Source organism: Alligator mississippiensis, chromosome 15, assembly GCF_030867095.1.
Source record: "Alligator mississippiensis isolate rAllMis1 chromosome 15, rAllMis1, whole genome shotgun sequence".
In the NCBI taxonomy this organism is placed as follows: Eukaryota; Metazoa; Chordata; order Crocodylia; family Alligatoridae; genus Alligator; species Alligator mississippiensis.
The window spans coordinates 30032912-30045026 of NC_081838.1; the positions used below are offsets into that span (position 1 = coordinate 30032912).

At 53.1% G+C, this 12115-nt stretch overlaps 1 protein-coding gene across 1 annotated transcript in view; it reads left to right on the plus strand.

Moving 5' to 3' along the window:
* The first annotated feature begins 434 nt into the window (after positions 1 to 434).
* Positions 435 to 12115, plus strand: part of LOC109285659 (uncharacterized) — a 29859-nt gene continuing 18178 nt past the window's right edge. The window contains exon 1 of the mRNA XM_059718139.1: positions 435 to 793. Coding sequence (XP_059574122.1) covers positions 435 to 793 — 359 coding nt within the window. The remainder of the gene's footprint in view (positions 794 to 12115) is intronic.

Here is a 12115-nt window from a genome sequence, read left to right on the forward strand (position 1 = left end):
TTACCCCTCAGTACCACTCTAATTAGTGTCCTGAGCTCGTTGAAGTCGGCCTTCCAGAAGTCTAGTGCTTCTGCCCTACTCGTTATCTTTCCCACATTTCACCGGATAGTGAATCCTATTAACTGGTGGTCACTAACACCTAGGTATGACTGGCCCACACGTATAGACAGCTATACCCTGTACAGGAGGGATCGAGTGGACAAAAGGGGCGGGGGCGTACCTCTCTATGTCGAGGAAAGCTATGCATCCCTGCAAGCTGACATTGGCACCCACGGTGGATGACTTGAGACCCTCTGGGTTAAAATCCGTGGGGGACACGGCAGAGGGGATACTATGGTGGGAGTCTACTGCAGACCCCTACCCAGGGTCAAGACCTTGACCAGGAGTTTGCCAGGGAATTGACTGAGGCTGCACATTCCTGGTGTGTGGTTGCCATGGGAGACTTTAACTACCCAGACATCTGGGAGGAGCGCTCAGTCAAATCCAAGTGGTCGCAAAGCTTTCTCTCGTGCGTGGATTACCTCTGTCTGACACAGGAAACCTATGGGCCGACAAGAGACAAAGCGCTGCGCGACCTGGTACTGGCAACCGAGGATGACCTAATCAGCGACCTAACGATCGATGGGAAGCTGGGTGACAGTGACCACGAGCTGATCACCTTCACCATCTGCCGTAAAGCTGACAAGTCAGTCAGTAATACTGAGACTGACTTGCCACCTATATTAAGTGCAAGGTGGCAAAGACCTGCAGCAAGGCAGCAGCCCTGGATTTCAGGAGCGTGGATTTCAGTGAGGTAAGGAGACTAGTCAGGGAGGCACTGAGGTCCCGGAGGGGAGAGGAGTTGGGTGTCCAGGAAGAGTGGTTGATCCTTAAGGAGCTGATCCTCTGAGCCCAAAGGGAGGTAATCCCAACATGGATCAAAGGGGGAAGGAGGGTGCAAAAGCCCCCCATGACTCACCAAAAGCATACGGGAACATCTCCTACCTAAAAAGGAGGCGTAAACCCAATGGAAGGGAGGGCCATCACCAGGAAGACTACACCTCCATTGCTCAGGCCTGCAGGGGGCGGTCAGGAAGGCCAAGGCGGAGATGGAACTGGGACTAGCAACCTGGATCAAGGACACCAAGAAGTCTTTTTTTAAATACATAGGGGGTAAAAAGAGTTACCGGGTATTGTGGGGCCTTCACAGAACATGCTTGGAAATCTGGCTGTCGCTCCGGACAGTAAAGCTAACCTATTTAACAATTTCTTTGCCTTCATTTTTCTGAGCAGGGACCGGGTCACCCCCCACACTGGGACCCCCATAGGTCCCAGGGGAGGTGCAGCCAGGCCCAGAGAGGGGACCTAGCTCAGGGCACTTCTGGAGGGACTAGATGTATTTAAATCAGCAGGTCCTGATGATCTCCACCCCTAAGTGCTGGGGGAATTAGCAGAGGTCATTGCAGGACCCCTGGCACAGCTTTACAAGCACGCGTGGTGTTCTGGCAATGTGCCAGAGGGCTGGAAAAGGGCCAATGTGGTTCCCATTTTCAAAAAAGGGAGGAAGGAGGACCCAGGAAACTATAGGCCAGTTAGTCTTACCTCAGTCCTGGGTAAGCTTTTTGAGAGAATTGTCCTGGCGCATGTCCGTGAGGGGCTGGCAGGGGAGATTATGCTTAGGGGCAACCAACACAGGTTCATTGGTGCAGGTCCTGTCAGACCAACCTGGTGATCTTCTACGACCAGATCACAAAATCCTTAGATGCAGGGGTAGCAGTGGACGTAGTCTTTCTGGACTTCAGGAAGGACTTCGACACTGTCTCTCACCCCATTCTCATTAAAAAACTAGGGGACTGCGGTGCTGATGCCTACACAGTCAGATGGGTCACTTGTTAGCTGGAGGGCTGTACCCAGAGAGTGGTGGTGGATGGGTCCTATTTGACCTGGGATGTGGGCAGTGGGGTCCCCCAGGGCTCGGTCCTTAAGCCTGCACTGTTCAACATCTTCATCAGTGACTTGGACGGGGGGTAAAAAGCACCCTGTTCAAATTCACATATGACACTAAGAAGTGGGGGGTAGTGGGCATGCTAGAAGGGAGGAATAGGCTGCAATCAGACCTGGACAGGTTACAGGGGTAGGCGGATGGAAACAGGATGGGTTTCAACACTGACAAGTGCAAGGTGCTGCACCTGGGGAGGAAGAACCAGCAGCATACCTACTGGTTGGCTGGCGAATTCGCTTCTCATCAGTGCAGAGGCAGAAAAGGATCTTGGAATCATTGTTGATGTCAAAATGAACATGGGCCGAAATTTTGGGGACACGGTCAGGAAGGCCAACTGCACCTTGTCGTGCATCCACAGATGCATCTCAAGCAGGTCCAAGGAGGTGATCCTCCCCCTCTGTGCGACACTGGTCAGGCCGCAGTTGGAGTACTGAGTCCAGTTCTGGGTGCCGCACTTCAGGAGGGATGTGGACAGCATGGAAAGGGGCCAGAGGAGGGCCACCCGCATGATATGGGGCTAGCAGGGTAGGCCGTATGAGGAGAGGCTGAGGGACCTGAACCTGTTCAGCCTCTAAAGAGAAGGCTAAGTGGGGATCTAGTGGCCGTTTACAAACTAGTCAGAGGGGACCTGCAGGCATTGGGGGAGTCCCTGTTCCCCCGAGCACTACTAGGCATGACAAGAAATAACGGTCACAAGTTGGCAGAGGGTATATTCAGACTAGACATCAGGAGGCATTACTTCACAGTCAGGGCGGCTAGGATCTGGAACCAACTTCCAAGAGAAGTGGTGCTGGCTCCTACCCCGGGGGTCTTTAAGAGGAGGCTGGATGAACACCTCGCTGGGGTCGTTTGACCCCAGCACTCTTTCCTGCCATGACAGGGGTCGGACTTGATGATCTGCTCAGGTCCCTTCCAACCCTACCAACTATGAAACTATGAAACTATGAAGATCGAACGGTCAAAAACTCCGCCACAACCGATTCAGGCTAGACATAAGAAAGAACTTCTTTACTGTTGGAACCCCCAAGGTTTGGAATAGACTGCTGCCAGATGTGGTTCAAGCACCCACTTTGAGCACCTTCAAGACACATTTGGATACTTATCTTGCTGGGATCCTATGATCCCTGCTGACTTCCTGCCCCTGGGGCAGTTGGCTTGACTCAATGATCCTCTGGGGTCCCTTCTAGCCCAAATGTCTATGAAATCTATGAAAAATGCCCCACCAAGTCCTCCCCTGTGGCCAGCACCAAGTCAAATAAGGCATTTCCCCTGGTGGGACTGCATACCTCCTGTGCTAGGTGCAGGTCCTGTATGCAGGTTAGGAACCGACGTGAATGGGCAGACCCGGCCAACTGCTCCTCCCAGCAGATGTCTGGGTAATTTAGGTCACCCATGACAACCAAGTCCTTTGAGCGCCCTGCCTTTGAGAGCTGACTGGAGAATACTACATCTAACTCGTCAACCTGGTGTGGGAGTCTGTAGTGGATGCCCACTACCAAGTCCCTTTCACCCCGACCTCTTGAGATCTGACCCATAGGACTTCAATCTACCCTTCTTCTGTCCCCAATTTTATTACAGAAGATGTATAATGATCTTTAATGTATAGAGGAACTCCCCCTCCTTTTTGCCCCAATCTATCCTGTCTATGTAGCCTGTAGCCCTCAATGCCCACTGCTGAACCATGAGTAGGGTCCCACCAGCTTTCTGTTAGCCTAACCAGGTCCAAATCTTTGCCTGCAAGTAGCAGTGTGAGTTCCTCCTTATTCCCCGTACTCCCAGCATTAGTATGGAAACACCTAAGCCCTGCAACAGGTCCCCTTATTACTCCCCTATCCTGATGCTTAATGGGCCCCCTGGTGCTTAACTGGTCTATTCCAGCATGCGGTTTATGACTTGTCATTCTTGGTTTCACCCTGTCTTCAACATCTCCGTCCCCTGATGAAGCTGGTTTAAAGCTCTACAGAGGAGGTCTGCCAACCTGTAAGAGAACAAGCTCTTACCTTTTGGAGAGAGACGTAGAGCAGCACGTCCCAGCAAGGCCCTATTCTGGAAATACAGATCATAGTCTAGGAAGCTGAATCCCACATGGAGGCACCAACTCCAAAGCTGTGAGTTGACCTCTCCAAAGTAGTCGCTGTGGTGCCGGCCATGACTGCTGACTGGGAGGATAGATGAGAAGACCACTTGTACCCCTGAACCTCTAATCCTGGCTCCTAGAGCCATGTAGTCAGTCATGATCTGCCCCAGACTACTCTGGGCCACATCATTCATTCCCACATGGATGAGGACCATGGGGTCCATGTAGTTGGTGGGCATGACTAAGTCTGGGAGCCTTGTTGTGACATCCTGAATCCAAGCCCTGGGCAGGCAGCATATCTCCCATACTGTGGGATCCGGGCGGCAGATGGCTCCCTCCATTCCTCTCAGGAGGGAGTCGCCCACCTTGATGACCCAATGTCTTCTCCTTTGGCTGCCCAGTTGTTGCTCAGCCTGCCTGTTGGTAGCTGTGGATGCAGCCTCCATTGCTACACTCTCTCCCAGTGATGCCAGGGCCTCATACCTGTTCCCCAGCTGCACTGGAGGGAGTCACTCTAGTAGCACAGCATTTAGTTCTGTGATGTCTAGTTCTGGAGGTGACTGTCTTCCATCTATATGCATAAGGACCCTCCTGTTTCATAGTTTCATACTTTCTAGGGTCAGAAGGGACCTGAACGATCATCAAGTCAGACACCCTGCCCTAGGCAGGAGCAAGTGCTGGGATCATAACACCCCAGCCAGATATCTATCTTACCTCCCCTTGAAGACCCCCAAGGTAAGGGAGAGCACCACCTCCCTTGGGAGCCCGTTCCAGAGCCTGGCAGCCCTAACCATAAAGTAATGCCTCCTAATATCAAGCCTGAACCTGCTTTCCATCAATTTGTGGCTGTTATTCCTTGTTATCCCAGGTGTTGCTCGGGGGAACAGAGCCTCACCTATTTTCTGCTGGTCCCCCCGGTGAGTTTATACATGACCACCAGATCCCCTCTCAGTCTTCTCTTGTGGAGGCTGAATAGATTCAGGCCCTTTAGTCTATCTTCATGGGGCTTGGCCTGCTACCCCTTGACCATGTGAGTGGCCCTCCTCTGGACCCTGTCAATGCTGGCCACATCTCTCCTGAAGCAGTGCCCCGAACTGGAAGCACTACTCCAACTGTGGCCTGACCAGCGCCACATAGAGGGGAATGATCACCTCCCTGGGCCTGCTTGTGGCTCATGTGTAGATGCATGACAAGGTACGGTTAGCCTTACTGACTGCTTCCTCACTTTGGTGGCTCATGTCCACCCTGGAGTCAACAATGATTCCAAGATCCCTTTCTGCCACCGTGTTGATGAAAAGGGTGTTCCCCAGCCCATCAGTGTGTTGCAGGTTCCTTCTCCCAAGGTGCAGCACCTTGCACTTGTCTGTGTTGATCTCCATCCTATTCTCATCTGCCCACCTCTGTAACCTGTCTAGATCTAGCTGGCTTCTGTCCCTCCCCTCCAGTGTGCCCACCTCGCCCCACATCTTTGTGTCATCAGTGAATTTGGACAGCATGCTTGCCATGCACACCTCCAAGTCACTGATAAAGATGTTGAATAGCACAGGCCTGAGGACCGAGCCCTGGGAAACTCCACTGCCCACATCCCTCCAGGTCAAACATGTCCCATCCACCACCACTCTCTCGATGTGACCATCGAGGAAATCTGCCACCCATCTGACTGTGTAGGTATCAATGCTGTGGTTGCCTAACTTTTTTTTTATGAGAATGGGGTGAGAAACAGTGTCAAAGGCCTTCTTGAAGTCCAGATAGACAACATCCACCTCAATGGCTGCATCCAAGGACTTGGTGACCAGGTTGTAAAAGGAAACCAGGTTAGTCAGGTAGGACCTGCCTGCAATGAACCAGTGTTAGTTTCCCCTGAGCATTACCTCCCATGCTCTCCCTTTGAGCGTGTCTACCTCTCCCCACACCTTGGTGATGTCGGCAAACTTGGACAACGTGTTTTCCACCCCCTCGTCCAAGTTGCTGATGAAGATGTTGAACAGTGTACGTCCCCCCAGGACCGAGCCCTGGGGGACCCTACTGTTCATATCCCCCCAGGTCGAGTACGACCCGTCCACCACCAATCGCCCGACCCTTCGATCCAGGAGTGCAGACACTTTTGGTGGTTGGCCCTGGTGCCTGGGCCGGGTGCCACATCTACAATATTGCCAAGAAAGGTTCGCGGAGGTTTTCAGGACCCTAAATGACCATCTTCGGTTCCAGAAGGTTCCAGAAGGTCGGTCAGAGGAACCTCCGGGGCAAAAGAACTCCTTGGTTCGACTGATTGCATGCCATCAGGCCATCCTGGATGCCTTTACTGAGCCAAAGAGGATTTTTAACACTCTTTTCCGCTTTGGTTTGCATTGGGACTGACTCTCTCTGAGCTCAGAGGATCATCTCCTTATGGAACAACCAACCACATGCTTGAACTAGCTGTGACCCCTTGAGGTCCCTTCCAGTCCTCATTTTCTATGATGCTATGATTCACCCAGAGTGGGTATGCAATCCATGTGTCCAGGATCTTCTTCCCCCACCCCCTTGCTCTCACTCCCCAGACCCAGTTCCCCTCCCACAGCAGGGTCCCCAGGTGTCTGGTCTCAAAGCCTGATCCAGCCCCAGTGCCTCACCACCACCCAACCCTGGGGCCAGGAGCAAGACGGGATTGTATAGCACCCAGGCTGCCAGCCCTAGCTGCAGCACCTTGGTCCCATGTCTCGTAGCCCAGGAGAGACTGAAGCAAATGCCCCAGAAATGAACCACTAACCTCAGCATCACATGCCCCGCTCCAGTTCCTGGTGCCATAAAGGAGGCAGAGGGTGGAGCCTGGACACCTGGGTCTCATTCCCAGCATGGGGAAGAGGTAGGTAGTGGTTAGACTGGCAGGGGCTGGGCTTGAGGGACCTCACCCCAGGGAAAGGAAAGGTGTCACGGGTGCTGGGCAGGATTGGGAGCCCGGGGACTTGGGCTGTGTTCCTGTTCTGGGAGAAGAGTGGGGTCTGCGGGGTGGCAGCCTGGACGCCCGGCTTCAATTCCAGGTCTGGATGGGGAGTGGGGTCTGAAACATTGCAGCAGGCAGGGCTGGGAGCGTGGACTCCTGGCTTGTAGTCCAGGTCTAGCAGAGGGGAGGGAGGAAGGCCTGGGGAGGGGATGAGCCCAGACACCTCGGTCCTGTTCCTTGCCTGCGAGCCCAGGAGCGAGAGGTGCTGGCAGCACTGGGGAGTGGAGGCTGAAAAGGGGCTTTCTGCCCCCATGCGAGCAGCACTGCAGGGCTCAGTGTCGGATGTGGAGGAAGGTGGCCTGGGCACCGAGCTGTCATGCTGGGTCTGTGGTTTCAACCACCATACCACTGTTTCTATGGCAGGCAAAAGCAGGGATTAGAGCTGGAGCTAGAGACCCCAGGTGTCCTGGTATCCATTGCACCCCTGCTTGCACCTACTCCCCTCCCGGAGCAAGGCGAGAACCCAGGTGTCCTGACTCCCAGCTCTGCCTGCTCTAACCCACCCAACCCCATGACCTGCACAGATCCCAGGGGCCCGGGCTCCCAGCCTCCTCACATGATGCAGGTGCCTAAATCACAATCCTCTGCAGTGGCAGGGAAGCCCAGGGGTGCCCCCGGGGCTGGCTTGACACCATCTCCGCCTGCCCATCAGGCAACCTAGATCTCCCACAGACAGGAAGCCGCATGGGCCCGAGTCTGACTCAGCTTCTGGCCTCTGAGCCTGAGAGACGTCTCCCGCCACCTCCTCCAAGCCAACAGCACCAGGCGCTGGGTAGCACGCGGCCGCCGTGGGCTCATGTCCTTCCCTGCCTGTGAGCACAGGGGGTCGGCGAGCCTGATTCATCTGCAGAAGTCCTTGCTGAGGCTGCTCCCCCCTTCCCAGAGCTGCAGAAAACCCCAGTGTCCGAGTGCTCGGCACCCCCTGCTCTCACCCACCAAACTCCACTTCCCTCCCACAGCACGGACAGACCCCAGGCATCCTGGCTCCCAGTCCCACCTTCTCTCAACTCCACACCCACTCCTCTCCCAGAGCGGGCATAAACCCAGGCGTCCCAGCTCCCAGCACATGCTGCTCTAACCCCCAGACCTCACTGCCTTCCCACTGACTGCAGAGACCCCCGGCATCTGGGCTCCGACACCACTCCCCTCCCAGAGCCAGGGGCAGACGCCAGCAGCCCTGTCCCCTCCCCACCCATCTCACTTCTGGTGCCAGTTTCCCAATGGGCTGGTGGCCAGGCAAGCCGCTGATGTGGCCTTGCACCAAACTGCCACGTCTTGCCATGTCCTCTGGTGTCCCCCAGCCTGTGGGTGACACTGCTTCACGAGGCCAAATCTTATCAGACCCACATTGTTCCTGCACCAGACTCTTTCTCGCTTCGTTGCCCACAAAAGGGAACATCCACGGCTGCAGCCCCAGGACACAGGCCCTGATCAGCTCTTCACGTCATCAAATCTACTCCAACAAAGGCTGCTAGTGAAGCCGAGGGGCGGGGCGGGGGTTTACAGGTGGCTGAGTACATGCAAGAGGTTGGAGGCCAGAGAGTTCAGCCAAGAGCTACTACACCTGGGCAGCAATGGGGCAGGCAACAGGTGAGATGTGCCACGTTGTTTGTCCTCAAGCTGATTTACAGAGGAGACTCTGCTATCATGCAGTCGTGGCCTGAGAGCAGCACTGTTACCAGATTTGCCCGTCGCTTTGGGGTGTGCTCATTTATTAGGGGTACGCTTCTGGGGTCTCTGTAATTCTATCCATGTGCTGCTTGTGTCACTTGTGTTTCCATATGGAGCTGTAAGTCTTCCTTCTGCAAGGCCTCACCCCCAATGGAGCTATCTTGCAGGACTCGGGTTCAATGGGGCTGAGTTCCTCCAACCACCAAATCAGTCAAACACACATATGCACATACACACACAGATTAACAGGACATGCCTGAGTCAGGCCAGGTTATTTAGCATTGATAGGCAAGCACCCTCATATGCCTTGAACTCAGTTCATCAGGGCACCAGTAAAATGCAGTCAGACACAAGCACACGGGTTAGCAGAGCACATCTGAGTCAGGCCACACTATGCAGCATTGATAGGCTGACACCCTCATGTGCCTTGAACTCAGTTCATCCCTTATTTCAGCAGGACAATAATAAATACACTTAGACACACATACACACATGCTAGCAAAGTCTGTCTGAGCAGGCTGGGTCCGATCACCACTTTCAGCTGATACCCTCATGAGCCTCAAAAGTCAGCATGTCCCAATCTCTTATTTCAATGGTCCTAGTAGTAGCTCTCTTGATGAGCAGACCCCAACATAGTTTGGGGCATTACAGGGATCTTTGGCTTAGGTAAAAGATACCTTGCTGCAGAGCAAAAGGGGAGGTCAAGGGGAAGGAAGAGTAAGTGAGGTTCAGATAGAGAGTATAGCAAACACCTTGACCATAAAGGTGATGTATTGCCAGGTATATGAACTTATGATGATACCAGTAGTAATAGCCATACAAGAGAGACAAATAAAAGAGTTACAATATGATATAGTTTCAATTTTGTATTTGTGGAAGTCTAGCTTAAGTTTGATTAGCAAAAGTCAGGTTTAGAAAGCTGTGCCTGGAGCAAGAGAGTAAAAGTCAGGTTCCTGGAGTCAGAGAGTGTGAGAGAGAGAGTGAGAGAGAATTGGGGTCTCACCACCCAGCAAAGCTTGAACCAGTTGAGATCCCCAAGTGTCTGTTGGAGCTTGCAGACAGGCAGATCCCTCAGCACGATCAATGGAGGGATCCAGGCAGAAAAGGCATGGAGCTGGTGCAGCTTTTGGATCCAAGCACCAGAACAGGAACTTGAGTGTGGGTTGGGGTTTTGTAGAGAACTAACAATGGCTCGAGGGAGAACACGAGGTTTGTTTACGGATACACACTGGCACATGTGCTGCAGAATAGGAACAGATCACTCCTGGCTCTGCGAAGCATCACTCTGAGGGAGCTCACAATACAGACAGGCAGATTCAGTGTTTTGGGTACCAAAAGAGGAGTCATTACTAGAATTGGTCTGATAACTGCCGAGCTGGGAGTGTGTAGACATGGGTTGATTAGCATTTGGAGCAGGGATCCCCCATCATGCAGCGCTCCCCTGCTTCTCAGGTCCCAGAATTCAGTGCAATCCTTGCCTTGGACTCTCTGTTCTCCATCCTGACTGCTAACGAAGGTGCATGCCTGTCCCACCTCCCATTTAAATAAGTTGTCATCCGGTTCCATCTTGTATGCAAATGGGACCATGGGAGGTGCTTCACTCTTATCACCCTTTTTTGGAGGGCTTTAGATGCATCTCCCACTGCATCTTCATTGTCTTTTGTAACTCCTTTCGCCAATCAGTTCTTGTCCAGGCAGAGGTGTGGAGGGGGTGAGTCCTTCGTGAGTCAGACAGGCTGTGTCCTGTGCCAGGGGTCCCCAGGAACACAGAGCTGAGAGGTAACAACACAGTCAGGGAGGGAAGGGGTGGACTCAACCCACTGAATCACTGTCCCAAGAGAGCCGTGGGATGTGCCAGGCAGGCAGCGATGCCCGGCCAGGTGCTGACATTGCTCCATGTGCCTCTGGAATGATCTTGCCAGGATCATCTCCCACAGCTCTGCCACTTTAGGGGCTCGCAGCACTTCCCCTACAGAGTCCCCCTGCCTTGGGAGATGGCTGCTGTCAGCACTGGATCTTTCATCTCCTGGTCAATCCCAGGCCTGGCAAAGCTGAGGAGAGTGCCAGAATCCCCCTGCCTGGCCTCTGGCTGGGCTCAGGAGAAGGCCAAAGAAGCTTCCCTGAGGGACTCACCCACTTTTAGGACATCAAATCTTGATGGAGGCTTGAGGTCAGCATGTGCCAAGTCTACCGACAGGATGACCCAAAAGGGCTCCATGAGCAGAGGAGGGGAGTGACAAAGGCTCTCCATACGCTGAGGTTCCCATCTGCAGATGTGCGGAAGGTCCAGTGTGATATGCAGCTCAGCCTGCAAAGGTGGGGAGGGCCTCTATGAAGGCTGGGAACCCTGGTAAAAACTACTGGTAGTAACCTTAATCCTAACACTATCCCAAACCCAGCCTATGGTAGAAACTCCTGATGGAAAACTGATAGAACTCCTGATAGAAACCCTACCCAAACCATAACCATAACCATAACCCTAAACCTAACGTTAACCCTAACCCTAAACTGGCCCCCTGGTAAAACTTGTGATAGAAAACCAAACCCTAACTGTAAACCTATCCCCTAACCCCCACTCTAACCCTAACCCTAGATTGGCCCCCAGGTAGAAACTCCTGGTAGCAACCCTAACCTAAACCAGAACCGTAACCATAACCCTATCCCTAACCCTAAGCCCACCCCTAAACTAACTGTAAACCCTAACCCTAAACCAACCCCCGGTAAAAATTCCTGGTAAAAACCCTAGCCCTAACACAGCCCCCCGCTAGAAACTCTTTAGGGCTTGGAGACATGGAGATCCTAAGGTGTAAGCCTGGTTCTTTCCACTTGGCTTGTTGAAATCTGGCGAGCTAGTCCTACAGTCCCCAACTTTTTCATACTCGAGGTGCCTTCTTCATAACTTTTGTGAAGGGAGAGGTGCCCCCTTTCAACATCTTATTTAGTTATTATGGCATTTGCCTCTGTGCTGTGAGAGCCGGGCAGTGGACAGGCAGGGAACAAGCCTAAGCCTGACCTTCTCTTCTCCATCTCCTTATCGCCTCTCATCTCGGGGCACCCTTCAAAAGATCTCACAGCACCCTGGCAGAGAGTCACTCAGACAGGCTGCATCTCCATCCTCTGCAGCCAGCATCCATTCTCTTGTAGAAGGGCTCCCATACGAGGAAAGCAAGACCAGGCTTGTTAGGTTCAGCAAAGAGGCGCTTGTGGGAGAACGTGAGAAGTGTTAACAAAAAGTACTAAATGGTGAAGAGAAAGTCAATGGGGATTTATGATTAACTCCCTTTCCCCATCCAAGAATGAGGGGCCACAAAATGAAACAAGGCACTGAGTTTAAAACTAACACCAGGGCGCTCTGTTTCACCGAGTGAGCAATTAAACCCTGCAAGTCGTTGCCACCAGCTGT